Source organism: Lucilia sericata, unplaced genomic scaffold, assembly GCF_015586225.1.
Source record: "Lucilia sericata isolate MDLA Ls3-8-SP2 unplaced genomic scaffold, ASM1558622v1 Contig000031F_arrow, whole genome shotgun sequence".
NCBI classification, from domain to species: Eukaryota; Metazoa; Arthropoda; class Insecta; order Diptera; family Calliphoridae; genus Lucilia; species Lucilia sericata.
Window position 1 is genome coordinate 566,798 of NW_023994069.1, and position 26,078 is coordinate 592,875.

The following is a 26,078-nucleotide window of genomic DNA, read 5'->3' on the forward strand; positions in this document are numbered from 1 at the left end:
TTATATTCGAGACCCAATCTCTGACATGATTGCCAATATCTTATTATAGAGTTCTTATCTGCTTCCTATAAAGGCTTAACAGTAAGCCTAGGGGCGTCATATACATAAAGGTCATTATCTTATAGATAATGACAGCTATTGCACTTGCAATTAAAATATAAATGTTTACCGCAAAAAAGTGGAAAAATCATATGAAACCGGACAGCAATAGGATTTGACATTTCCAATTTTAATAAAATTTGTCGAAACAGTATATTTTTGAATGAAAATTCATTCCGATATAAATCGAAAATTTTGGAAAATTGAAAATATGTAAGAAAGTTTTGAAAGTATATACGCTTAATTGCCCATAACTTTGAAACCGTTCAAAGTTAATCCTAAATCCTAAAATTATATACTTTCAGAAGGTTTAAAATCAATTTTCGGAGTACATAATTCAAGGTGATAACGGAGTACATTTAAATCGGATTTGTTAAAGATTTAAAGAGATACATAGCATTTATCATAAAAATCGAAAACGATTCTATTGTCTATTGAAGTTAATAGTTTTTTACATCATTTTAAAGACAATGTCTTTGGCTTCAAAATAATCATCAATCATTATGTTGGACTTTGGGCAGTTTTTACGTCATGACCTATTATTCTCCAACGAAATTTGTACATTCTTTGCTAAAAATCCCAACAGAGTCAGATTTCAGTCCGTGAGCGGTTCAGACTTAGTTAATATATAGTTCGTTCCTAAAAATGTGAATGATAAAAATAACTATACTGAAATTTATTTAGCACAGTTCAGAGCAAAAGCAACAATAGTATGATAAAACTAACGTGAAAGTCAAATAACAATTTGCTTTTATAAGATGGACCCGAGAGTATCAGATGAGAAATGATTGGGCTGCATACCAGGCTACAAATTTTAGCTCGAAACATTTCTCTATTGCACTTGGTCAATTTCAGATTGCACACTTTTTAAGACGGTTGTGAAAAGAATCTAAGAAATTAAACTCGAGACGTTTTCCAATGTCCAATGTCTGTTTAAGTTCCTGGGCATAAAATTACAATAATTTTAATCTTTACCCAACTCTTGTGGCTTATATTCTGCACAATACTGCTGAAATGTTTTGATTTAAACAGATGTGAAATATTTTTTAAGAAGATTTATCCTATTGTCGATATGTAATTTGTAAATTGTATGTAAATATGTATGTCGTATATGTATGTATGTAAAAATGTATGTGTAATGCATATGCAGATACATGTAGCATGTACGCGTGTTTAGTGGCAAGGTAGTGACTGTAGTTGGTACATTATAACTTTAATTTGTTTTTGTTCATTTATGTACTCCTCTCCAGGTTGTGATGAACAATAAACTGGTTTGATAAAGAACTCTGTTTTATTTTTTTGTTTGTTAGCAAATAGTGCTTGAAATGATGCGCACCTGTATCACCTATATAAATACCAGCAGCTTGAGCGTCGGCGGCATTATCAAATGATATTGACGATGTGGATGCCTGTTCCGTAAATGATACTTTGCCAACATTAGCACCGCTTCCAGTGCCAGCACTACCGCTAACGTTGCCAACACCACCACCGCCACTAGGACCAGCACCAGCGCCGCTAAAATACTCATCGGTAGATAATGAATTTGCCTCTGAGCGAAGATGATTGTTGGGGCTACCTGAAACAACTACTTTGTTACCACCACTGCTGCATGCACTGGCTACAGGTGCTGTGGTTGATCCATTTATCTGGGGTAAATATCGAATCAGAACAAACAAAACAAACAAACAAACAGATGGGCATATGACAGTAATGAGAAATCATCATTATATTTCAATTCATATTTTATACTATAAATATTGTTTTTTTTTTTAATTTTTAATATATATTTTATTTTTTGATTTACTAAGTATATACACAGATATTTATATTGATTTTTTTTTAAATTGTATGTATGTGTTCGGTTTGTAACAATTTTGCACACACACACAAACACACAATAAAATGCACATTTATAGAAAATTAAAGTGAACATTAATACTAAATTATAATAAATACGATTTTTAAGCCAAACACAAAATTATATATTAACAAAATGAAAAAATAATTTTGCAACAAAATTAACTTTAAAAAAATAAAATAAAGTGCAACACTGCAGCATTAATAGTTCAACATTTCGTTTGTTGTTTTGTTGTGGTTCGCCATTCAACACAGCAAAGTTTTAATTGATATGTAAATACGCATTGAAAGTGGATTAAAACTATTCTTTTGTTTTAACATCAAATAAATTAAATGGTGTTTTTTTATATCCCTTAATGAAAAAGGTATTACGCATCACAATCATATGTACATTTTCGCCACCGCTCGACGCGCTCGGTAGAAAAAACGGGAAAACTCCCCGACTTGTAATCTGTATTTTTTTAAATATTCAAAGTAAAAATTTTCTTTTTGGAACTCAACAAAATTCCACGGGATCCACAGAAATAATTCGCGTTTTAGGATCACAGAGTAAGGCGCATTAAGACCAGATTGTATTGATCATGTCTTCATTTTACAAAAAGTTTGCTAGCTAACTGAAAAACTGACGAAATATGTATATAATACTTATAAGAAGTGTTTGGGCTTAATCTGAATACGATGTCTCGAATACTAAAGGAAGCACTTAATTTTAAATCCGAGCAAAACTGAACTACTTGAAAATACAATATCGATAGTTTCACGCTACCTTGACTGAACGGGGCTGAACTCCCACTTTCGGATAATGCGAAATACCTAGATAGCAAACTTTCATTGATAGCAAACTTTCATTGAAACCTAACTCACAACCAGGGTAAACAGGCTATAATAGCAACGTATATGTGCAAGAAAGCTATAGGTAGAAGATGGGGATTAAACCCTAAACTTGGGAACTGAATTTTTGAAGCGGTTATTAAACCGGTTGTTTTATATGGAGTACTGGCCTTGAAGAAACTACTGGACAAAAACTTTAATAACCTACTCTTTGACAAGGTTATTAAAGGAGTGGCAATCCTAAAACGGGATCATTGAGAACAACTTCAACTAAATGTCTACTTGCACTGCTAAACAGAAAATAGCGTTTTCAAACTGTTTCGGTTATATGATCTTCAAATTGGTACTGGAAAGAGATTGCTCCCCATGAAACCTTTCCGTATACACGGATTGTTAAAAAAAGAATGTTAGCAGTGGTAATTTCATTCCTAAATTTGGGATAAAAAAAACCTTTAGGGTACAAAAATAATGTAGTCCACTACAGGCTGAACTATCAGCTATAAAAAAGCAGGATTACAGAATATCAAACAGAGATAATCAAATTTATCCTGACAGTCAAGCTGCTATCAAATCCCTGATTGATGTATTTACTACATCCAAACTAGTCCAGAAATGCCGGGCATCCTTAAATAGGATGGCAAGACCTTCAACAGTCGTACTCAAATGGATACGGGGACAGTGTGATTTGATGGGTAACTGTGATGAATTAGCGAAAATAGGAGCCTCAATGTTTGATTTGGACATAGATATCCTTTGTGGCATTCTGCTAAAACAAAGACTATATAAAAGGTTCTATGAAAGTTCCCAAGTAAAATGGCTCAACGATCCAACATGCATCATTAACAGGAAGATATGGAAAATGCTGGATAGTAAACACACGTCATATCTCCTACAACTAGGTCGTCCACATTTGAGCAACCTAGTTGCTGTCATTACGGGACACAGTACACTAGGAAACCATTCAAGAAGACTTGGTCTTGGACCATATAACGACTTCTGTTGAAGCTGTCTGGACAAAGATGAGGAATAATATATCTAACACCCTCCATGTCATTGTCTTAGAAAAGCGGTTATTCAGGAATTATTCAGCCTAGTGATTGGTTTTGAAATCATCTAGCCGAATTATATCACACTTAACTTCTTCCTATTTAACTTCATACTAACACCCACTCTTCTATTCAGTTTTATTATCTTTACAGGTAACAGAAAGTCAAAATTGGAACTGTCGTTTTTGGATTGGATCAAATTCCGCATTAAAGGACTCCACGGGTTTTTTTTAAATCATCTGACATTGTTTTTTTTATTTGACGTTTTGTTGAACGTCAATCTCGAAGAAGAAAAAAATGGTAACAGAAAGGAACCAACAGAACCCACCTGGAAACCTAACCTAGCATGTTCTCTCTGAAATATAAAACTACTCTTAATATTTAAAAACTATAATTAAAATTAGCAAAGTTTAGTAAATTTTTAGTTAAATGATGAAAATGGACGTAAATGATTGGGACAGTTACACAGTTAGAAGGATAGTTTTAACCAACTTTCACTGTAAATACATAATACACACATTCACAAATATATAGTGCATGATTATATTTATAGATAAATACATAACTTCTTGTTCTTATTTTATTTTATTTTATTTTTATACATTTACAATTTTATAAAATTTTTATTTGATATTTATTTGCTTATTGTGCTTAAAATATACAAATTCCTATAAAATCATAATAAAATAAATTTAACATAAAATTGACGAAAAGAATTAGATTCAGCTTTTTTCTTTTTTTGTATTAAAATAAAATTTATAATAAAAAATTATATTAATAAAAATAATTGATTTATGAGAAATGCTTGTAAGAAAGAGAATAAGTTGGTGGTCAACAATATGTACAAAGAAACAAAGATGCAAAGAGATAAACAGTTGAGATTGATATTGAAAGTAGAAAGAGAGAAAAGAGAGAATTAGAATAATCAGTAAAAGAAAGTAGAAGTATTTCAAACTGTATTGAATTTGTTCAGTTTTTTCTTCAATCAATTAATAAAAAGAAATATTTATAATTGTTGATAAAATGTAATATACAATACATAGTTTTTTTTTTTGTTTCGATTAGACCAGATTAGGGACAATTTAAAAATTGTATTTACAATAATTGTAAAAAAAATTAACATGCATAAAAGATTACCGATGGATTCTTTGCTATTTTTTCTGTTTTATTTATTAGGCGTATCTAATTAAAGTTTATATCTTATAGTTTGCAAAACATTATCACCCCTATCGCCAATAGAAGTGAAATTTTTGTTCCCTTAAAATGTTCATTCCCCTCGAAGGGGAAATTGCTATCATGAACTTGTTGTAAACAATTCATTCACAATAGTTGGTTTTGTATGCAACAGCTGTTCATTGTTTACAAAATTCCATCAGAAAATTTCACAACAGGGGAATTTTTTCCCGTCAAAAATGTTAGTGAACGAAATAAGCGAAACTGATTTCACGCGAAATGTTGATTGGCGATAGGGGTGATAAATAGTAATTTGGTGTATTCAATTTACATTCAGGTTATTACTGATTGAATTACCAAACCGGTTATTAATCGAATTGGACCTTCTAAACCAAATCCCAAAATCATTCAAATTCTGTTAAAAACGCCATAATCGTAATTGTTATGTATAATTTTCTTAAACCAATGTCAATAATTAACACTTTCAAAGTTCTATTTGTCAGAACCCGTTTTCGAAATTAATTAAAAGCTTTTTATTATTTCTTTTCTGAAAATTAAACTCGATGACATAATTAAATATAGGATCAACAATGTCAAGATATTTCATTTAAAGGAGTCAACAAGATTTACACGTTTACTAGTAATTTAAACCATTTTGTAATGAAACTATTAAAGCTTTTTACACAATTTCCAACGATCATTTTCTTTTTAAACAGCTTTGATTTTTTCTTAACGATTGATTTTTCAAAAATTGTACATATCTGGAGGGAAAATGTTCAATTAAAATCAAGTAAACTTAACAGTTCGGATCCGGAGGTCCCCATAGTAGACCACTTTGGCTATATATATAAAGCTGAGGTTCGGCTTTGAGTAGGAAAACCGTAGGCAACAAATGAGGTCTTATGCTGCTATTATCTGGTGGACTGCTTTGAACAAAATGTAAATCATAATACCACTACAATTCAGCACAAATTTCACCAAAGTTTAGAAACATTGCTGGACAAGCTTTCGTCGAAATTAGATGCAAATATCCTGTGATATTACATTCTTCTGGAACGCTGATTGAAACATTCTAAGGACCTATGTACCATGAAACTGGATTTTTGAACATTATACGATAATTTATATAAAATAGATCTATATGTAAGGGTTTTTCAAAATTGTAAAAAAAAATTCAACGCACGACAGATACATCAGATCTAACCTGAGGAACATTCCTGCAACTAACAATGTTTAAAAAAGAAGTTTTTGTGAAAAAGTATTTCAATTTTCAATTCAATGATATACAACAAATCATTTTCTGCGCAGATTTTGTAAAAGGCTTTGGTCAAATAAGACTACGAAAACCGGTAGTATCATTTAGGTTTATTTATAAAACATATTTTTAGAATAAATATGAAAAAGTGGTGTTCGGTTGTAACTGGTTGTACTGGTATCGAAATTTCTTCAAAATTTAGATTTACATAGATGGACGTGCATCGTTTTATCGATTCAGGAATTCATACTGTGTCGATTCAAATAAGATCTACAGCCAATATTTGTGCGCGCTACAAAACATTAGCACAAAACCTAAATAACTTCCCCACTATAAAGGAAGTCGTACTACTTATTCCAACGAAATCTTTATCATAAACATCTAGTTAAAAGTCGTTAAAAATTAATAACATCCCTTCACATGACATATTAATTCAAAATTCATAGGTTCTACAAAAAAATTTTAAACACTTCGGCTTACTACAGTTGTAATGTAGTTGTAAAAAATTTACAAAATATTTTTTCAATTCTTATTTTGCTGCAAAAACTTTGTACAATTTATTACAAAATAAAGGGGAAAGAGAAATTGTTTTTTAATTGAAAAATAAGAGTTTTAGTCCCTTAAGGATAAAAAAGATTCATAATAATTTATAAAAGGTTTTTAAAAAAACAAATTTTCATATATATTTTTATTGATAAATGATTGCGAATTAGAACAAAAGTTATTATAAAACTGATCTATGCACATTCAAACTTTTCTTTTTATATAAATATTTTTTTAAAATTCTCCTTTTAAGGAGAATATATTATTTCCTATATAAATTACATATCAGTCAGTACTTCTAAAACAAACAATTTATTGGATTTGAGCTGATTTTGAAATATCTAATCAAAAGTTAGTTTGTATGTGAATTTAGGTTAAAATTTCTAACTAGATTCGATCCAGTTCCCATAGTCCGTATGACATTCTTAAATACAACGGCTGTTCGAAAATTCGAATTTATGTTTAAGAGTAGAAATGCTAACTTGGGTTGCGGTTTCTAATTCCTGGAATGCAAATTAAATGGAGTGCAGTTGCGGATTTGTCCCCATTTTTATTTTGTTGTTGTTGTTTTTCATAGTTTATTTTATATTCTTCCTTATTGGCATTTACAGAAAGTTAATAAATGACTTTTGTTCATATCAAATATTAAAATATGGCAACTCTAAATGTGACAGAGAAAATCCGTAATAAAATTGAAATAAATTTTACTTTTGCTGTTAAGTGCGGTTGAACATCAAATTTATAAATTTAAGAAAAATATTTTGAAGAAAGTTCTTTTCAAATCAGTTTTAAAGAATAAGGATACTTTCCTGTGCAAATGTTGACAATGCATTTACATTCCTAAAGACATTTGTTTTTCAGTTGCAACGCAAATAAACGCAACTGGTGCATTATTTAAATTGTTTATGCTTTTTGTAAGCAATGGCGGATAAAAAAAGGTATATTATTTTAATTACAAAATTTTGTTTAATTATATGTAAATTTCTTCTATGCAGATGCAAAATTCTTGTTTTTTGGTATTTTCCTTGGAATATGTTGTTCAAGTAGAAAAAGCGCATAATCATTTGACATAGCAATCAGAAGTTTAGGAAGGCAGCCTTACACAGACTGAGAAAATTAAAAAAAAGTCGAAAAGTAGAAACATATCAAAAATGGGGAAAAATTGCGGAATTAGGAGGCCAGCTCTCAATTCTTTGTACTTTGTCTCTGGGTTACAAAATTTTGTTAGCCTAAATTCTAAAAATATTCAAATAACGCAACAAGTTTATTTTAAGGAAAAAAACTATCAAAATTTTGTAAATATAATGATAACAATTGAATAAATATTCATTCTGCGGACGTAAATTTATATTATACATATAGAACCGTTTCAAGTTTTCCATCAAAATTACACAATTTCAGCAATATTTATTATGAAATTTAAAATTCTTTTCATCAATTTTCAATTCGTAATCATAAACAACATAGGTACATATTTTATGGACAAAAAGGGAGGGATAGGTGTAATTGTGTAGATAAAAACAATACGTTTGTGCCACTTTTTAGTTAAGGGAATAATATCCATTGATAATTTTCTTTTATATTTATTATTTGTATAAATTATTTATGTGCACTTTAGTATTTAGAATACATTTAGAGCTACAAGTGTTTTCAACATTTAAAAAAAAAATTGAATTTTTGTTCTTGGTGCTACACATTTGCTTGTTGTCAAATCATTGGTTGGGGGGAATTACTACTGTTGAATACGTAATTAAATATTTATTTGTTAAAGTTCGTACATATGTTTGTAGGTACATTTGAAGAGTGTAATTTCAACACAAAACTAGTAACTAAACTAAAGTTTTACTACTTGTTTACAAAATCATCCATATAAAATGCTACACTGAAATGTAGCCTAAACAAATAGTTATTCAATTCATAATAGTATTTATATTGTATTTCTTTCTTTTATAAATACAATTACTTTACAAATAACAATTATGAATTAATTAACTATTCAAACTATAAAAAGTTGTATTAAAGTGTTTGTACTAAGTACGTATAGTATGGTATGTTGGTATTTAATTATTTTTCAGTAAATATTGGTCTGGTAATTACCAAAAACTTTCCATATTATTACATACAGACAGTTGTAATTTTCATCATCGTTTTCTTCATCAATTTTTCCCGCTTCCAATGACTTTTAGTTTACAATAATACATATGAAAAAAACACAAACAAAATGGATGATTATTATATTATTTTGTTAATAAAATTTACTCCGTGTCATACAATCCAATTGATTTTTAGGTTCCAAATAAAAAAACTGTTATATTAACGCATTTACATCCCTCATTTACTACAAGACTAAATCAAAACTCTTGTTTTCAAGTTTAATTTTGTCTAAATTCAAATAAGAAACTCAATTTTGAACCGGCTTTATTTTTAAATTTTCACAATTTGTTCAAAAGTTATTTTAAAATATTTGAATGTCGTTTATAAAACATTTTTCTCGCAACGATGTTTCTTGAGTTATACCAATCTTGTAGTAAATAATTAATGTGCTGATTTAATATACATAAAATTAACACAAATAACTTATTATTAGAAATATCGACGTCTTCCGATTTGGATGAAGTTTGCACCGTGGTCAGTACTATTGGATAGTAGGCCAGATGCAGTTCTTGACCGATAGTATTCTTCAATAGATCTCATTGTGGCAATCACAGTCACCCCCATCGCCATGAACAATGAACATTTCACGTAAAATATGTTCCCTTTTCCTTTTTTTGTTCGCCAACGTTTACCCTGATTTGATATTCTTTAATGGAATTTTTTTATTTAATTTTTTGGCTGAGCTAATAAGCAAAACGCCAGTTTATCCTCCCAGTCGACCTATATTTTCATACAGGAAACTGGAAACCTTTAAACACTTAAATAAAATTTGTGTTCTTAATGGTACTCCACCAGTAGAGTTAAAGAGTTTTAATGATCTCATACAGGGTATAAACAGTTGAGGTTTAATGGTCTCCACCAGCGTATAAACGTTTGAATATTCTATGGTCTTCACCAATAAAACATAACCTCACTTTGATAGGTGATACGAAAGCACGCGGTTAATGTAGACAACGAATAATTTTGAACAGTTATACAAAGTAATACACTACACCAATGCGAACGCCTGAACGCGTTAAAAAAAATCGCGATGACGCTAGAGTTGTTCCCCAACTCAGACCTGAATTACGACTGATGGAATTTTATAAACAATAAACAGCTGTTACGAATAAAATCAAATGTTCCCAGCAAAAACTTAACTAACAAATTAAGTAAAATTCATGAGAGAAATTACACCTTACCGACCCGTATTCTATGGTCTTGTATATACTAGGGACTATTTTATGTATTAGTATAGGTTATTCTATTGAGAAGTTAATAGACTCTATTCTCTAGACCATAGAGAGGCAATCGACTTTCTAGACTATTGACTAGTCTAAAGAGTAATCAATTGACTACGAGGTCTTGTTTATTGACTAGACTAATGATTTATTATTGATTAGACGCTTAAAGTATATATGTCTACCGTCTTGTCTTAGACTAGCCTATTGCTAGACTAATATAGATTTAGTACAAACGGATTAAAAAAGTAAAATTTTAAATGCTGTTTTGTACAATTTGAATGTTCATTTTACCATTCCTGGTAGGTACACATACGCATGAAGTTAGGAGCGCAAGAACATTACATAGCTCTTTTCTGTGTGTCACTGATTGTTCGTAAAATACGGTGACGTATTTAACTCAATTTGATCTTAAGCTGGAGGTCCACAGAACGAGTTTTCGCGTCAAAGCATTGCGTGCTTTTCATACCTTCTTCGAATTCTAGGCTTCAAGTTACAATTTATTGTTTTATTTATAAATAACACTAAAGCAAAATCAGACGGCTATTCGTGAGCCGCTTGTGACGCTTATAAAAGTTGATCTACTTTAAGCCTTCTACGCGTCAAGGCATCCTAAGCTTTTGTACATGTAACTTGCAGCATACATATACATTGATTCTACTTTTTTGATACGCGCGTATATATACTTTGCGGTTATATCCTTTGGCCACAGATAACATTAAATGTATCCATGGCATAGGGTGCGAATCTTACATAAGACGATTATGAACAATTTTAATACCGAAGTATTGTAATCAGCAGAGTGAACAATTTCACTCACCTATGATCTTTCCTCCTAACCGTATCAAATATATGTATGTATCTAGATCACATGGACTCGAAAAATGACAAAATAATGATACCCCCCTATTTTGTCATTGGAAATGAAAATGAAATTAAAATCTTTAAATATTTTTTCTTAATTAGAATATCCCACGTTTCTGTTCCATTCCCGAATACCGGGGTTTATAATATTCACTATATCATAAATAGAAGAGTATATTACCTATTTATTAGAAATAACACAATTTCTTTTCTTAAATAATCAGCAATTTATATAAAATTGTGTTTGTTCTTCGACTTAAATACTTAAAACTTAAAACAACGAATGAAAGAATGCATTTCAATGAATATGAATACGAACGGATGAATGAAAGTGATGACATTTTAATGGAATCTAAGAGGAAATGGTAGAAGTATTTTTTGTCATTATACATACATACACATAAGTATTTATGAATAAATGCAATTAATAATAATAAACAGAACACAACACATCACACGGACATACACTTTAATTACTACTTGCTTTAGTGTTCTCTTTCTTTTAATCCATCCCATTTAATCTACTAAGAATTAAGTCATTATTTCGTAATGATGCTTTAGTTATGAACGTCTAAGCATCAAAGGATTGCTATGTGTTTTTCTTTAAACCCCGAAACACTTTTCTTAAGATTTTCGTATTAAATTTATAACGAAATATTATAAAAAAGATTATTTTCTGTGAAGATTTGGTGAACAGAGTTTGAACAAAAAAAAATTAAGTACACATTCGTTTGTTAATTAATTAATAGTCGTGCTTGGAGGAATAGCACATACACATATAGAGTAGTTGTGTTCGAGAGAGTTAGTGAGAGCAAATTCGAATACTTACGCGTCTTTTTCGCAACAACTCCACCACCAACAACACCACCGACGGCACCACCGCCCATCGAAGGTGACGAATCGTTACGATTTGGTCGAGTGCGCATATCACGCATTTGATATTTAATGTTTGGTACAGAGAGTAGACGTTGATCGCGTTTTTCTTTAAACTTTTGACGCGGAGGTCTGGTAGGCGGTACAGCATCATTAGTGTTTACAGCCTCTGTACCGCTGCCGGAGGCAACCGTAGACATGAGTGGTAAATTATTTGGTCTTGGACTCTGATTGGCTATATCATTCGCAAAATCAACACGTTTCGATGCTAGTTGTACCGTTTCGAATAGATATTCTGGGGTAACAGCAGTTTCTTTCTCCTCGGAGGAGAAACCGCTTTCAGCCTGAGCATCTATTGCATCAGCTATATTACTTTCCGTCATGCTTTCGCGCACTTCAACCCCCAACACAACGGGATCTTTTGGCGGCGATTGCTCATCATCTTCGGGAGAACATTCTTTTTGAGTATAAAATACGGACGAGCTCTTTGGAGCCGTATCGTTTTCATTATTCATATTTTTTCCTATTTTCATATTGACTTTTGATAATTGACGCTTTAAATTCTTCTTCCATGACATGGACATTCGTCTCTCCGGTAGTTCTTTGGGTGGCACAGACACTTCATCACGCATGGGACTTTTCGTTCCTATACCACCGACAGCACCCTTCTCATTATCCGGCGATACTGGTCGAGATGAATTCGATTGGTCCAGACTGTGACTTTGATTCGATGAGTGTGTTTCATTTGCCTCCGCTATATACTCAATTGATGGACTATCTGGACTTGTGGTGTCGTTGAGCTAAATCGATTTGCAAATCATTCATATCAAATTAAAATAAGGAACCATCAATAATTTGCCCTAAGAAAAATTATTATTTTTTTGTTTGTTTTTGTTTTATAATTTGTTTACTTTACTTTGTACTATATGTATGTATTTAAAATAACAATACAATTTATTCTTCGTTAACTTATGTATTTCTGGCTAATTACAGAAAATTAACAATCATTTAAAAAAAAATGAAACTTATTCAATGAAATTTATACAATTCATTCATTTAATAAGTGAGTTAGTTTTTTCAGTTTAGTTGTTAACTGTTGAAATACTTTCACGAAATAAATAATTGTTTATAAGTATTTTCTTATTTAAATATTAGTTGCTGTTTAAAAGTTTTTACTCGTTATAATGAAAAACGTTCGTTTACATTTAAACAAGACCAAATTCACAAAAAAATATATATTTCCGTGCACTAAAATAATTTAAAAAAATATGTATTATTTACCATGCTTCCTTTTATTTTGTCTATTTAATTGCTAGTCCGTCAGACCAACAATATACATTCAAATTTAAGTAATTATTCGATTCGACATCATTGTAGACATTTGGCCAAACTGAGCCGGGATTCATTTTTATCAAAACTATGTTATTTTGAATTATGACAGTCTTTGTGTAAATACGAGATATCGTGCACCTCGTTTCTGTATTGCGAAGTTTGAAATACTCTGTCCAGAAATATAAAAACATTTTTTGCTACTCTAGCCATAATCGCAAGTTACTTGCAGATGGTGCAACGAGGAGGATGTCCGTTTTGACAGAACCACTCGTCTAGTCTATAGTCTAGTCTATAGTCTAGTCTATAGTCTAGTCTATAGTCTAGTCTATAGTCTAGTCTATAGTCTAGTCTATAGTCTAGTCTATAGTCTAGTCTATAGTCTAGTCTATAGTCTAGTCTATAGTCTAGTCTATAGTCTAGTCTATAGTCCTAGTCTATAGTCTAGTCTATAGTCTAGTCTATAGTCTAGTCTATAGTCTAGTCTATAGTCTAGTCTATAGTCTAGTCTATAGTCTAGTCTATAGTCTAGTCTATAGTCTAGTCTATAGTCTAGTCTATAGTCTAGTCTATAGTCTAGTCTATAGTCTAGTCTATAGTCTAGTCTATAGTCTAGTCTATAGTCTAGTCTATAGTCTAGTCTATAGTCTAGTCTATAGTCTAGTCTATAGTCTAGTCTATAGTCTAGTCTAGTCTATAGTCTAGTCTATAGTCTAGTCTATAGTCTAGTCTATAGTCTAGTCTATAGTCTAGTCTATAGTCTAGTCTATAGTCTAGTCTATAGTCTAGTCTATAGTCTAGTCTATAGTCTAGTCTATAGTCTAGTCTATAGTCCAGTCTATAGTCTAGTCTATAGTCTAGTCTATAGTCTAGTCTATAGTCTAGTCTATAGTCTAGTCTATAGTCTAGTCTATAGTCTAGTCTATAGTCTAGTCTATAGTCTAGTCTATAGTCTAGTCTATAGTCTAGTCTATAGTCTAGTCTATAGTCTAGTCTATAGTCTAGTCTATAGTCTAGTCTATAGTCTAGTCTATAGTCTAGTCTATAGTCTAGTCTATAGTCTAGTCTATAGTCTAGTCTATAGTCTAGTCTATAGTCTAGTCTATAGTCTAGTCTATAGTCTAGTCTATAGTCTAGTCTATAGTCTAGTCTATAGTCTAGTCTATAGTCTAGTCTATAGTCTAGTCTATAGTCTAGTCTATAGTCTAGTCTATAGTCTAGTCTATAGTCTAGTCTATAGTCTAGTCTATAGTCTAGTCTATAGTCTAGTCTATAGTCTAGTCTATAGTCTAGTCTATAGTCTAGTCTATAGTCTAGTCTATAGTCTAGTCTATAGTCTAGTCTATAGTCTAGTCTATAGTCTAGTCTATAGTCTAGTCTATAGTCTAGTCTATAGTCTAGTCTGTAGTCTAGTCTATAGTCTAGTCTGTAGTCTAGTCTATAGTCTAGTCTATAGTCTAGTCTATAGTCTAGTCTATAGTCTAGTCTATAGTCTAGTCTATAGTCTAATCTATAGTCTAGTCTATAGTCTAGTCTATAGCCTAGTCTATAGTCTAGTCTATAGTCTAGTCTAGGCTATAGTCTACAGTCTAGTCTAGTCTAGTCTATAGTCTAGTCTAGTCTATAGTCTAGTCTAGTCTATAGTCTAGTCTATAGTCTAGTCTATAGTCTAGTCTATAGTCTAGTCTATAGTCTAGTCTAATAGTCTAGTCTATAGTACTTCTTATAGTCTAGTCTATAGTCTAGTCTATAGTCCTAGTCTATAGTCTAGTCTATAGTCTAGTCTATAGTCTAGTCTATAGTCTAGTCTTAGTGCTAGTCTATAGTCTAGTCTACAGTCTAGTCTATAGGCTAGTCTATAGTCTAGTCTATATCTAGGTCTAGTCCTGATAGTCTAGTCTATAGTCTAGTCTATAGTTAGTCGATAGTCTAGTCTATAGTCCTAGTCTATAGTCTAGTCTAGAGTCTAGTCCTATAGTCCTAGTCTATAGTCGAGTCTAAATAGTCTAGTCTATAGTCCTAGTCTATAGTCTAGTCTATAGTCTAGTCTATAGTCTAGTCTATAGTCTAGTCTATTAGTCATAGTCTAGTCTATAGTCTAGTCTATAGTCTAGTCCTATAGTCTAGTCTAATAGTCTAGTCTATAGTCCTAGTCTATAGTCTAGTCTATAGTCTAGTCTATAGTCTAGTCTATAGTCTAGTCTATAGTCTAGTCTATAGTCTAGTCTATAGTCTAGTCTATAGTCTAGTCTATAGTGTCTAGTCTATAGTCTAGTCTATAGTCTAGTCTATAGTCTAGTCTAGTCTATAGTCTAGTCTATAGTCTAGTCTATAGTCTAGTCTATAGTCTAGTCTATGGTCTAGTCTATAGTCTAGTCTATAGTCTAGTCTATAGTCTAGTCTATAGTCTAGTCTATTGTCTAGTCTATAGTCTAGTCTATAGTCTAGTCTATAGTCTAGTCTATAGTCTAGTCCATAGTCTAGTCTATAGTCTAGTCTATAGTCTAGTCTATAGTCTAGTCTATAGTCTAGTCTATAGTCTAGTCTATAGTCTAGTCTATAGTCTAGTCTATAGTCTAGTCTATAGTCTAGTCTATAGTCTAGTCTATAGTCTAGTCTATAGTCTAGTCTATAGTCTAGTCTATAGTCTAGTCTATAGTCTAGTCTATAGTCTAGTCTATAGTCTAGTCTATAGTCTAGTCTATAGTCTAGTCTATAGTCTAGTCTATAGTCTAGTCTATAGTCTAGTCTATAGTCTAGTCTATAGTCTAGTCTATAGTCTAGTCTATAGTCTAGTCTATAGTCTAGTCTATAGTCTAGTCTATAGTCAAGTCTATAGTCTAGTCTATAGTCTAGTCTATAGTCTAGTCTATAGTCTAGTCTATAGTCTAGTCTATAGTCTAGTCTATGGTCTAGTCTATAGTCTAGTCTATAGTCTAGTCTATAGTCTAGTCTATAGTCTAGTCTATAGTCTAGTCTAGTCTAGTCTAGTCTATAGTCTAGTCTATAGTCTAGTCTATAGTCTAGTCTATAGTCTAGTCTATAGTCTAGTCTATAGTCTAGTCTATAGTCTAGTCTATAGTCTAGTCTATAGTCTAGTCTATAGTCTAGTCTATAGTCTAGTCTATAGTCTAGTCTATAGTCTAGTCTATAGTCTAGTCTATAGTCTAGTCTATAGTCTAGTCATAGTCTAGTCTATAGTCTAGTCTATAGTCTAGTCTATAGTCTAGTCTATAGTCTAGTCTATAGTCTAGTCTATAGTCTAGTCTATAGTCTAGTCTATAGTCTAGTCTATAGTCTAGTCTATAGTCTAGTCTATAGTCTAGTCTATAGTCTAGTCTATAGTCTAGTCTATAGTCTAGTCTATAGTCTAGTCTATAGTCTAGTCTATAGTCTAGTCTAGTCTATCTAGTCTATAGTCTAGTCTATAGTCTAGTCTATAGTCTAGTATATAGTCTAGTCTATAGTCTAGTATATAGTCTAGTCTATAGTCTAGTCTATAGTCTAGTCTATAGTCTAGTCTATAGTCTAGTCTATAGTCTAGTCTATAGTCTAGTCTATAGTCTAGTCTATAGTCTAGTCTATAGTCTAGTCTATAGTCTAGTCTATAGTCTAGTCTATAGTCTAGTCTATAGTCTAGTCTATAGTCTAGTCTATAGTCTAGTCTATAGTCTAGTCTATAGTCTAGTCTATAGTCTAGTCTATAGTCTAGTCTATAGTCTAGTCTATAGTCTAGTCTATAGTCTAGTCTATAGTCTAGTCTATAGTCTAGTCTATAGTCTAGTCTATAGTCTAGTCTATAGTCTAGTCTATAGTCTAGTCTATAGTCTAGTCTATAGTCTAGTCTATAGTCTAGTCTATAGTCTAGTCTATAGTCTAGTCTATAGTCTAGTCTATAGTCTAGTCTATAGTCTAGTCTATAGTCTAGTCTATAGTCTAGTCTATAGTCTAGTCTATAGTCTAGTCTATAGTCTAGTCTATAGTCTAGTCTATAGTCTAGTCTATAGTCTAGTCTATAGTCTAGTCTATAGTCTAGTCTATAGTCTAGTCTATAGTCTAGTCTATAGTCTAGTCTATAGTCTAGTCTATAGTCTAGTCTATAGTCTAGTCTATAGTCTAGTCTATAGTCTAGTCTATAGTCTAGTCTATAGTCTAGTCTATAGTCTAGTCTATAGTCTAGTCTATAGTCTAGTCTATAGTCTAGTCTATAGTCTAGTCTATAGTCTAGTCTATAGTCTAGTCTATAGTCTAGTCTATAGTCTAGTCTATAGTCTAGTCTATAGTCTAGTCTATAGTCTAGTCTATAGTCTAGTCTATAGTCTAGTCTATAGTCTAGTCATATAGTCTAGTCTATAGTCTAGTCTATAGTCTAGTCTATAGTCTAGTCTATAGTCTAGTCTATAGTCTAGTCTATAGTCTAGTCTATAGTCTAGTCTATAGTCTAGTCTATAGTCTAGTCTATAGTCTAGTCTATAGTCTAGTCTATGTCTAGTCTCTAGTAGTCTATAGTCTAGTCTATAGTCTAGTCTATAGTCTAGTCTATAGTCTAGTCTATAGTCTAGTCTATAGTCTAGTCTATAGTCTAGTCTATAGTCTAGTCTATAGTCTAGTCTATAGTCTAGTCTATAGTCTAGTCTATAGTCTAGTCTATAGTCTAGTCTATAGTCTAGTCTATAGTCTAGTCTATAGTCTAGTCTATAGTCTAGTCTATAGTCTAGTCTATAGTCTAGTCTATAGTCTAGTCTATAGTCTAGTCTATAGTCTAGTCTATAGTCTAGTCTATAGTCTAGTCTATAGTCTAGTCTATAGTCTAGTCTATAGTCTAGTCTATAGTCTAGTCTATAGTCTAGTCTATAGTCTAGTCTATAGTCTAGTCTATAGTCTAGTCTATAGTCTAGTCTATAGTCTAGTCTATAGTCTAGTCTATAGTCTAGTCTATAGTCTATAGTCTAGTCTATAGTCTAGTCTATAGTCTAGTCTATAGTCTAGTCTATAGTCTAGTCTATAGTCTAGTCTATAGTCTAGTCTATAGTCTAGTCTATAGTCTAGTCTATAGTCTAGTCTATAGTCTAGTCTATAGTCTAGTCTATAGTCTAGTCTATAGTCTAGTCTATAGTCTAGTCTATAGTCTAGTCTATAGTCTAGTCTATAGTCTAGTCTATAGTCTAGTCTATAGTCTAGTCTATAGTCTAGTCTATAGTCTAGTCTATAGTCTAGTCTATAGTCTAGTCTATAGTCTAGTCTATAGTCTAGTCTATAGTCTAGTCTATAGTCTAGTCTATAGTCTAGTCTATAGTCTAGTCTATAGTCTAGTCTATAGTCTAGTCTATAGTCTAGTCTATAGTCTAGTCTATAGTCTAGTCTATAGTCTAGTCTATAGTCTAGTCTATAGTCTAGTCTATAGTCTAGTCTATAGTCTAGTCTATAGTCTAGTCTATAGTCTAGTCTATAGTCTAGTCTATAGTCTAGTCTATAGTCTAGTCTATAGTCTAGTCTAGTCTATAGTCTAGTCTATAGTCTAGTCTATAGTCTAGTCTATAGTCTAGTCTATAGTCTAGTCTATAGTCTAGTCTATAGTCTAGTCTATAGTCTAGTCTATAGTCTAGTCTATAGTCTAGTCTATAGTCTAGTCTATAGTCTAGTGTATAGTCTAGACTAGAGTCTAGTATATAGTCTAGTCTATAGCCTAGTCTGTCTATGGTATAGTCTATATTCTCAATGAAGAACAAAAAATAAGTTTTAAAATCATGTTTTGTCCATTAAATATGTACTTTTACCAAAAATCTACAAAATCATATTGAATCGAATAATACCAAATACTATTACATTCATAGTTAGTTTTTATATTATAATTTTTGCAGATAAGACATTTTAATTAAAAACTCACACAAGGACTTTCACAGAGTTGTATTGTTTATGAACTTAAAGATTCACGTCAACTTCAAACACTTTACAATATTTTGTTGAAAAAAATGTTAGTAGTTTGTTTTGTGAAAAATATGGCTCATAAACATTACAAATCTAGATTTTAAGAATAAACCTTTTTGAAAATTATAAAAAGTCTGGATATCGGTATTAAGAAAAAAAACTTATTATAATATTTTGGAATTTAGACACCAAAATAACAAAAGAAATTAGAACGAACATTTTCAAAAACATTCAAATGACAAATACATAAGTACAAGAGATAGTAAGAGGGAGGCACAGCTCAGGAAATGTCAATTTATTTATTTTTATTAAACATGAATTTTAGAATATTATTGATTTGTATATTATACATACACACTACCATAACAAAATTAGACACCTACTTATATATTAACATTTTAATCATTAACGTCGCTAATTACCTTTTGTAATTTTTAATTTTATTCTTGTTTATGTTTAGTTAAAAAATCATTAACAAGTTAACGATTTTATTCTTTAAATTATAAACTAGTTTGTTAACAAATTACTCCTATCCATTGCACAGTGCCACATTTATCCAATTTAGAACGACAAAAGTCAAAATAAAAAAAGGTGTTCGATTTTCGCGATTTCTATACAAATGTGACCTAAGACTTCCAGTAGTATGAAAACATCGGAGGAAATTCGATAAAATATTTGCTCATAGAAAAATGTGAAGCTGAAATTCCACCGTAAAAATTAAATCCGATGTGTTTGTCGAACTAATAGTAGTATGTATTTCAAAAGCTAACTTCTGTGACCGTTTTCGACTCCGAACATTTTAGAGTTATTAATACAATAATCAGAATTGTAATTTTAAAGTTATCATCGAAAATCGAATGCACTTGCTTGACATAAACGTAGTGATAATCCACTAAAAAATGTGTGAGGTTGTGGATTTTGATTTAATTATCTTTTGATCACGGTTAAGCTTAACAAATTTAATTAAAATTTCTGTATTGGCCACGCCCACTTTTAAAAATTTTAAAATTGTTCTATAATGTTTAAAAAAGTCAATTAATAAATTAAGTTAATAACAAAATAACGAAAAGTGGGCGAACTATTTGATTGTGGGCTTAGTTATCATAAAAATTATGTTAGTTTATGTTATAAATGTTTATTCTTTGTTATAAATTTTAAAACGTTTTAAAAATACTTTGTGAAATTTACTTATATTTTTTCACTTATGGGCCTATAAGTTTCTATAGAAAAAAATGGGCGTGTCCTTTTAAAACTATGCCTACATATTTAAAGCATTTTGGTCTTATAAGACTTGATTCAGTTTGTTTATTTTTAAGTTATTGCTTTATTGACTCATATATTTTTTACTCATGAGCCTAAATTTTCTATACAAAAAATGGGCGTATCTTTTTTGGAACTACGCCCAATTGTTTCAAGCATTTTGATCTTATAAGACTTGATTCAATTTGGGTATTTTTAAGTTATCGCTTTCTATTGCGCTCTATAATACCAAAATTAGCATTAACATAGAAAGTGGGCGTGAGCATGATATAACCGCCACTTTTTTTGTTGGGCTTTTAACAACAATAATGTTTACTAGGGAGTAGATTACTTAAATGGATCATGTACTCCAATAATTTTAGTAGGATTACGATATCACGATTCATAGATAGCATTAACATACGAAGTGGGTGTGGTGGGTTTCTAACTCTATGTGGCACTGTGCATTGACTTCAATATATAAGTTAAACCTCTTTTATACCTTGTTCCTTTCTTGAGATAGTTTCTTTCAAACTTTAGTCTTAGATATCTCGAAAATCAGATGTGATGGCCAGAGACCAGAGTAAATATCAAAATATAGAATTAAGATTTAAAAAGCTGTTTACGTTTAAATTTGATCAATAAGTATATTGCAATAAGGCCCATAGTGGGTTGTTCTTTTAAAATTTTTCTTATAAATATTTTAATAAAAACAAAAGCTTTGTATATTATCTTTCAATTTTCTATAAAAATAGGATCGGAAATTTAGAAATATCGACATTTTTATATGTGATTTACTATAATTTTGTATTGGAATTTAAAACTTTAAATTCAAATTCCTGAATTCCTAAAAACAACTTATAAATTTGTTCCTTGTTGCCATAAAAAATATGAATTTTACAATTTCAAAGAAGTACAATTTTATCAGTTTGGATATTGAAAAGATATTTTGTTTCAATATCAAATCGGCCCTATCCATTCTATATAGAGTATAGAAAAGTAAGTTTACGATATTAACTCTTAAAGAAAATTTTGAATTTATTAATATAAAATTTATAATTTGTGATATAAACAAGTGTCATACATGATCCAAGATAGTTGCATGGAGAAAAACTCTTCAACCCTTTTCCAAATTCCATGCAGATTACACTATTAGACATAATTCAATATTCATATTAATTTTAGAATATTTATAAAATATCGATTTGCCGCGAAGGGAATGATGGCTAGGAAATCTAATTGATTTGTTTCCCAAACAACTTATAATATCTAAGAGATCACATCAAATTCCTAATCTCCCATTTATTCTTCCACAATAATTAAACAAATATTTGTTTATTTAATTTCTCAACAGTAAATCAATTATAATGCAATTTTCCGATCATTCAGTTGGCGTTGTTGTTATTTTTAATGTTTCATTAAATTGTAAATTGCGAAAGTTGCCCCAAACGAGAAAAAATAAATAATATTATCAATTAATAAATGGACACATTTAAAATTATTTGCATGCGTAAGAGGGAATTATTGCTTTAATTAGATTTTTAAAAATAATTGTTTGTATTTTTTTAATTATTTATTAATAAGCCACACTCTACACAATTGTCAAAAAGCATTTGAATTCAATGATTGTTTTTATTAAGGTTCACGAAAAAAAAAAAAAAATAGAATGTATAGTAATAATAAGACACAGAAAGGGGAGGGGGTGTAGAAGAAATCGGGAATAGAGGGGATAACACATTTAAATATTCTATACTTTCCACTTTACTTTTAATGGAATAATGAGTAAAAAAACATTCCAATTGAAAACAATTAATTAATAATAAAAAAAAGAAAACGTATAAGATAAAAAATTCATAATTATAAAAATTCTAAATAACTACCAATTCTTACTAAAAGAAAAAGAAGGCATAATTTAAACCCAAACAAAAAAGGAAGTTAAAAGAAAATTACAAAAAAAATAATATAGTTCGTACAAAGAAGCAAATTCAAAATTAATTATTACAAATGCATTTTTATATGCTGCCTTAAGAAACTACAGAATGCAATTTAGAATTTCGAAAACAAAATTTAAAAAAATAAATAATATTCTTAGAGAGCATCAATTTATATTTGAAAAAAGTAATTTAATTAAAGAAAACATATTACGACATGTAGTTAACTTACCTGATCAGAACTGGGCGAACGACTTTGTTCATCTTTGTTTTCAATACGTTTTGGACTTTTTGGTGTTCTTGAGTAAGGATCATGGGCACCATACAGATCGGGACATGCTACGCTTAGCAAACAAACTTTTTGTATAATATCTATTATAACAAGTCCATATTCGGTACCGTAAGCCATTCTATAAGAAAACAATAAAAACAAATTAGTGAAAAGTAAGAGATTTGGAATGTACAAGATTTATTATTTTTATTTTGGATTATTTTTTTCGTAAAATAACATGGAAATTCTTCTCAAATATTTTAATTGCTAAATAAAACCAGATAACTTCTCTTAGTTTCCGGAATATATTAGAGATCATCCTAAAATAGTGACAAATTCGTGGCTAAAGGTCGCCTAGAGCATTTTAGAAATCTGCATCTAGAATCCACCGCATGACATCACAACAGATCAGAGAATCACTACGAACACTACGACTCTAGCTTTTTGTATAAAATATTTGTGTGATTATCTCTCCAATGCTTGACTAACGAAGACCCATAGAGTCTTAGTGGATCCTTAGCTGCCAATAAAGAATAAATATTATAGAATATCAAGTTTGGCGTTAGTCTCCACTTCGTCCCCACCGGGGCATGTTTCCTTGATGATAGATCCCATATTGGTGTATTGCAATCCCGGGGTAAAGAGGTGCCACCAGTACCTCTAGTCTGCAGGGACTATAAACTGGTGATGTCTAACCAGAGAACCAAATAATCTGGTACTACGGGTATCCAGTTGTCGGGAGGACTTGTCCTGGCTGGTCAGTTAGTTGAGGTTCCTTCGGGATCCACGTAGTGGCTGTGGTTTAAACCCAAATTCGCGGGGAGAGTAAGTGGCGGTTAAAGGACTGATGTAAGGTAAAGTCTATATTTCGGGATAAGTTTCGTGCTGTTGCCGAAGACAACAGATACCCCTCAGAGTAGTGACTGTGGTACTAAGCGTTGGAAAAGAGTTGGTTGGTGCGGGCCCTACCCAGAGTGTAGACTTTGTCATTCACAGTGTGTCACTGTGAGTAAGAACAAAGTCTCGGCTTATTTGATGGATTCGTATTTCGGTCTACCGGTGATGTTTTACATGTTAACGGGGAAGCAATGGTCAGAGATTATGTAGCTCAAGTACTTGAGTAAAGTGCACGTATACTGGACCGGAACATCCATATACGTAAATTGCCACCTGCGTGTACAAACACAATGAGTAGTCACAAAAGCTCACCCAGTGGTTGAAAAAACCACCGTGAAACAGGCCAACACAGCAGGTGTTCACGTAAAGCAATGAGTAGTCACAAAAGCTCACCCAGTGGTTGAAAAAACCACCGTGAAACAGGCCAACACAGCAGGTGTTCACGTAAAGCACTTCAATTAATGGCTCCACTTTCGTGATTTACTGAGAATTTTTCATTCTTTTTAATTTACTATCTAGGAAGGAATCTTAACAATTTAGCTTAGGCAACCTATAGCTATCTATCTATCCTATCTTATATCTATCTATCTATTATCTATCTATCTATCTATCTATCTATCTATCTATCTATCTATCTATCTATCTATCTATCTATCTATCTATCTATCTATCTATCTATCTATCTATCTATCTATCTATCTATCTATCTATCTATCTATCTATCTATCTATCTATCTATCTATCTATCTATCTATCTATCTATCTATCTATCTATCTATCTATCTATCTATCTATCTATCTATCTATCTATCTATCTATCTATATATCTATCTATCTATCTATCTATCTATCTATCTATCTATCTATCTATCTATCTATCTATCTATCTAAAAAGTGACACGTCAGTTTTCGCAGTAAATCCTGCGGTTTTTTTTTTCGTTTGCATAATTTACACACAAATTCCAAATTTGTACTTACAGTCCATAATTTGAGTTGATACAGAGTGATGTCACTTGAACGATTCTTCGGTTTGGTCCAGTCGTTAAACAAACCAATTGTGACTGAAACCCAGGCGGTTTACGCTGTGCGCCTGTTTTTACACGCAATAAATTATCCGTCTAATCAAGATAAAATAAATATAAGTAAATATCCAATACTAATTAAAGTAAAAATTACCTTATCCGATTCACTGGATTCAGTTTTTTGAACTTGATGTGGAATAAAATCACATTCGGGACTAGTACCATAAATATCCTCGTAGTTTTCGAAGAGTATTGGTATTTCTAAAACTAAAACGTCAGAAGTTGATTCGACTTTGCGAAATTTAAATAGCAAAACTTGTCCCATTGAACCGGCCACACATAAACGTCTTGATTCGGAACAGAGGTATATTAATTGAATTGCCAGGGGATGATCCATACCAGTGGTTTCAGATTGTAAATTTTTCGATTTTTCAAAAATTTTTGCCGTCTTAAGTTTATATAAAATCTGGGGAGAGGGATAGATAAGGAACACAATAGTTATAATATAGACTTTTTATTATATGGAAATGTAATAATAACCTGTAATGTGCCAGCACCAGAATCCCAAAATTTTAAACTACCATCCTGATGGCCAGTTATAACAATTTCCGAATAACTACAAGACGCCGGTGACCATTCTCCCCCCGATATCGGCCATTCTCTTTCTGAGAAACCAGTTTTTTTAGATGTCGTAGTACGACCAACCTAAAATTATTTCAAAAGATCATACATATGAATATCTATTAGTTTAAAAGAATCTTGTTTATTTTATATTACAGAGTAAAACGCAGGAACCAAATCCGAGGGGCAATCAGTTAAGTAAGTGCAACATGTAACAGGTGATTCGTGTAAGTCCATAGGATAAGGCGATTCGAAACATGGAAAACCGGGTGTAAGTAAGTCTATTAATACTAAATCATATTGCAGCAACACTGCTATCGCATACGGCTCTTGGGTTTCTACAATAAATAGTAAAAAAAACATATTTTCCCAATTGTTTATATAGATAACATTATATTAATTACCAGATGTCCAAGGATTTTCACATAGTGTTATAAAATCAACAACAGCATGCTCCATTTCCAAAACAGTGGTAGTTTTACCCACCATTACAGTAATACAGTTGGATTTTGCACCTTTTTCCGTTGGCATCCCGCCCGAAAATATTGTAAATGTTTCACTGTAAATTAAAAACAAAAATACAAAGATTATTACTAAACAGTTGTCAGAGTTATGTGTTATAATAGAACCTCCAAAACTAACAATAAAATATTTTAACCGACAGAATATCTACTGGTTAAAGGATAACCGAAGATTGAGATTATCCCCTTAATGTAATAAAAATTGGAGCGGGTTTCTTTGTATGTATAAGAAATTCTAGAAGTATTTATAATTAAACTTACCCAGATTGAGAAGCTTTTAAATCAACTTTATAAATGGAATTGCATTTTTCCAATGTACCATCTTTCGATGTTTTGGCTGAAAAGAAGATAAGTTATTTTGAACTTAATCATAATCATTTGTATAATTTCATCAAAATTTTATT

The 26,078-nt window shown here is 31.3% G+C and overlaps 1 protein-coding gene across 7 annotated transcripts in view; it reads right to left on the reverse strand.

Moving 5' to 3' along the window:
• The window catches only part of LOC119611356 (syntaxin-binding protein 5), a 73,719-nt gene that overhangs the window by 16,059 nt on the left and 31,582 nt on the right, over window positions 1-26,078 (reverse strand). For 5 of the 7 annotated variants that reach the window (XM_037966944.1, XM_037966913.1, XM_037966927.1 and 2 more), the window contains 8 exons: window positions 25,936-26,011; window positions 25,558-25,712; window positions 25,310-25,491; window positions 25,073-25,237; window positions 24,687-24,998; window positions 24,489-24,628; window positions 22,575-22,752; window positions 11,872-12,715 (listed from right to left, as the gene is read on the reverse strand). In XM_037966944.1, the coding sequence (XP_037822872.1) occupies window positions 11,872-12,715; window positions 22,575-22,752; window positions 24,489-24,628; window positions 24,687-24,998; window positions 25,073-25,237; window positions 25,310-25,491; window positions 25,558-25,712; window positions 25,936-26,011 (2,052 nt within the window). Of the gene's footprint in view, window positions 1-1,435; window positions 1,746-11,871; window positions 12,716-22,574; window positions 22,753-24,488; window positions 24,629-24,686; window positions 24,999-25,072; window positions 25,238-25,309; window positions 25,492-25,557; window positions 25,713-25,935; window positions 26,012-26,078 lie in introns of all 7 variants that reach the window. The other 2 variants (XM_037966951.1, XM_037966958.1) reach the window with 2 other exon arrangements.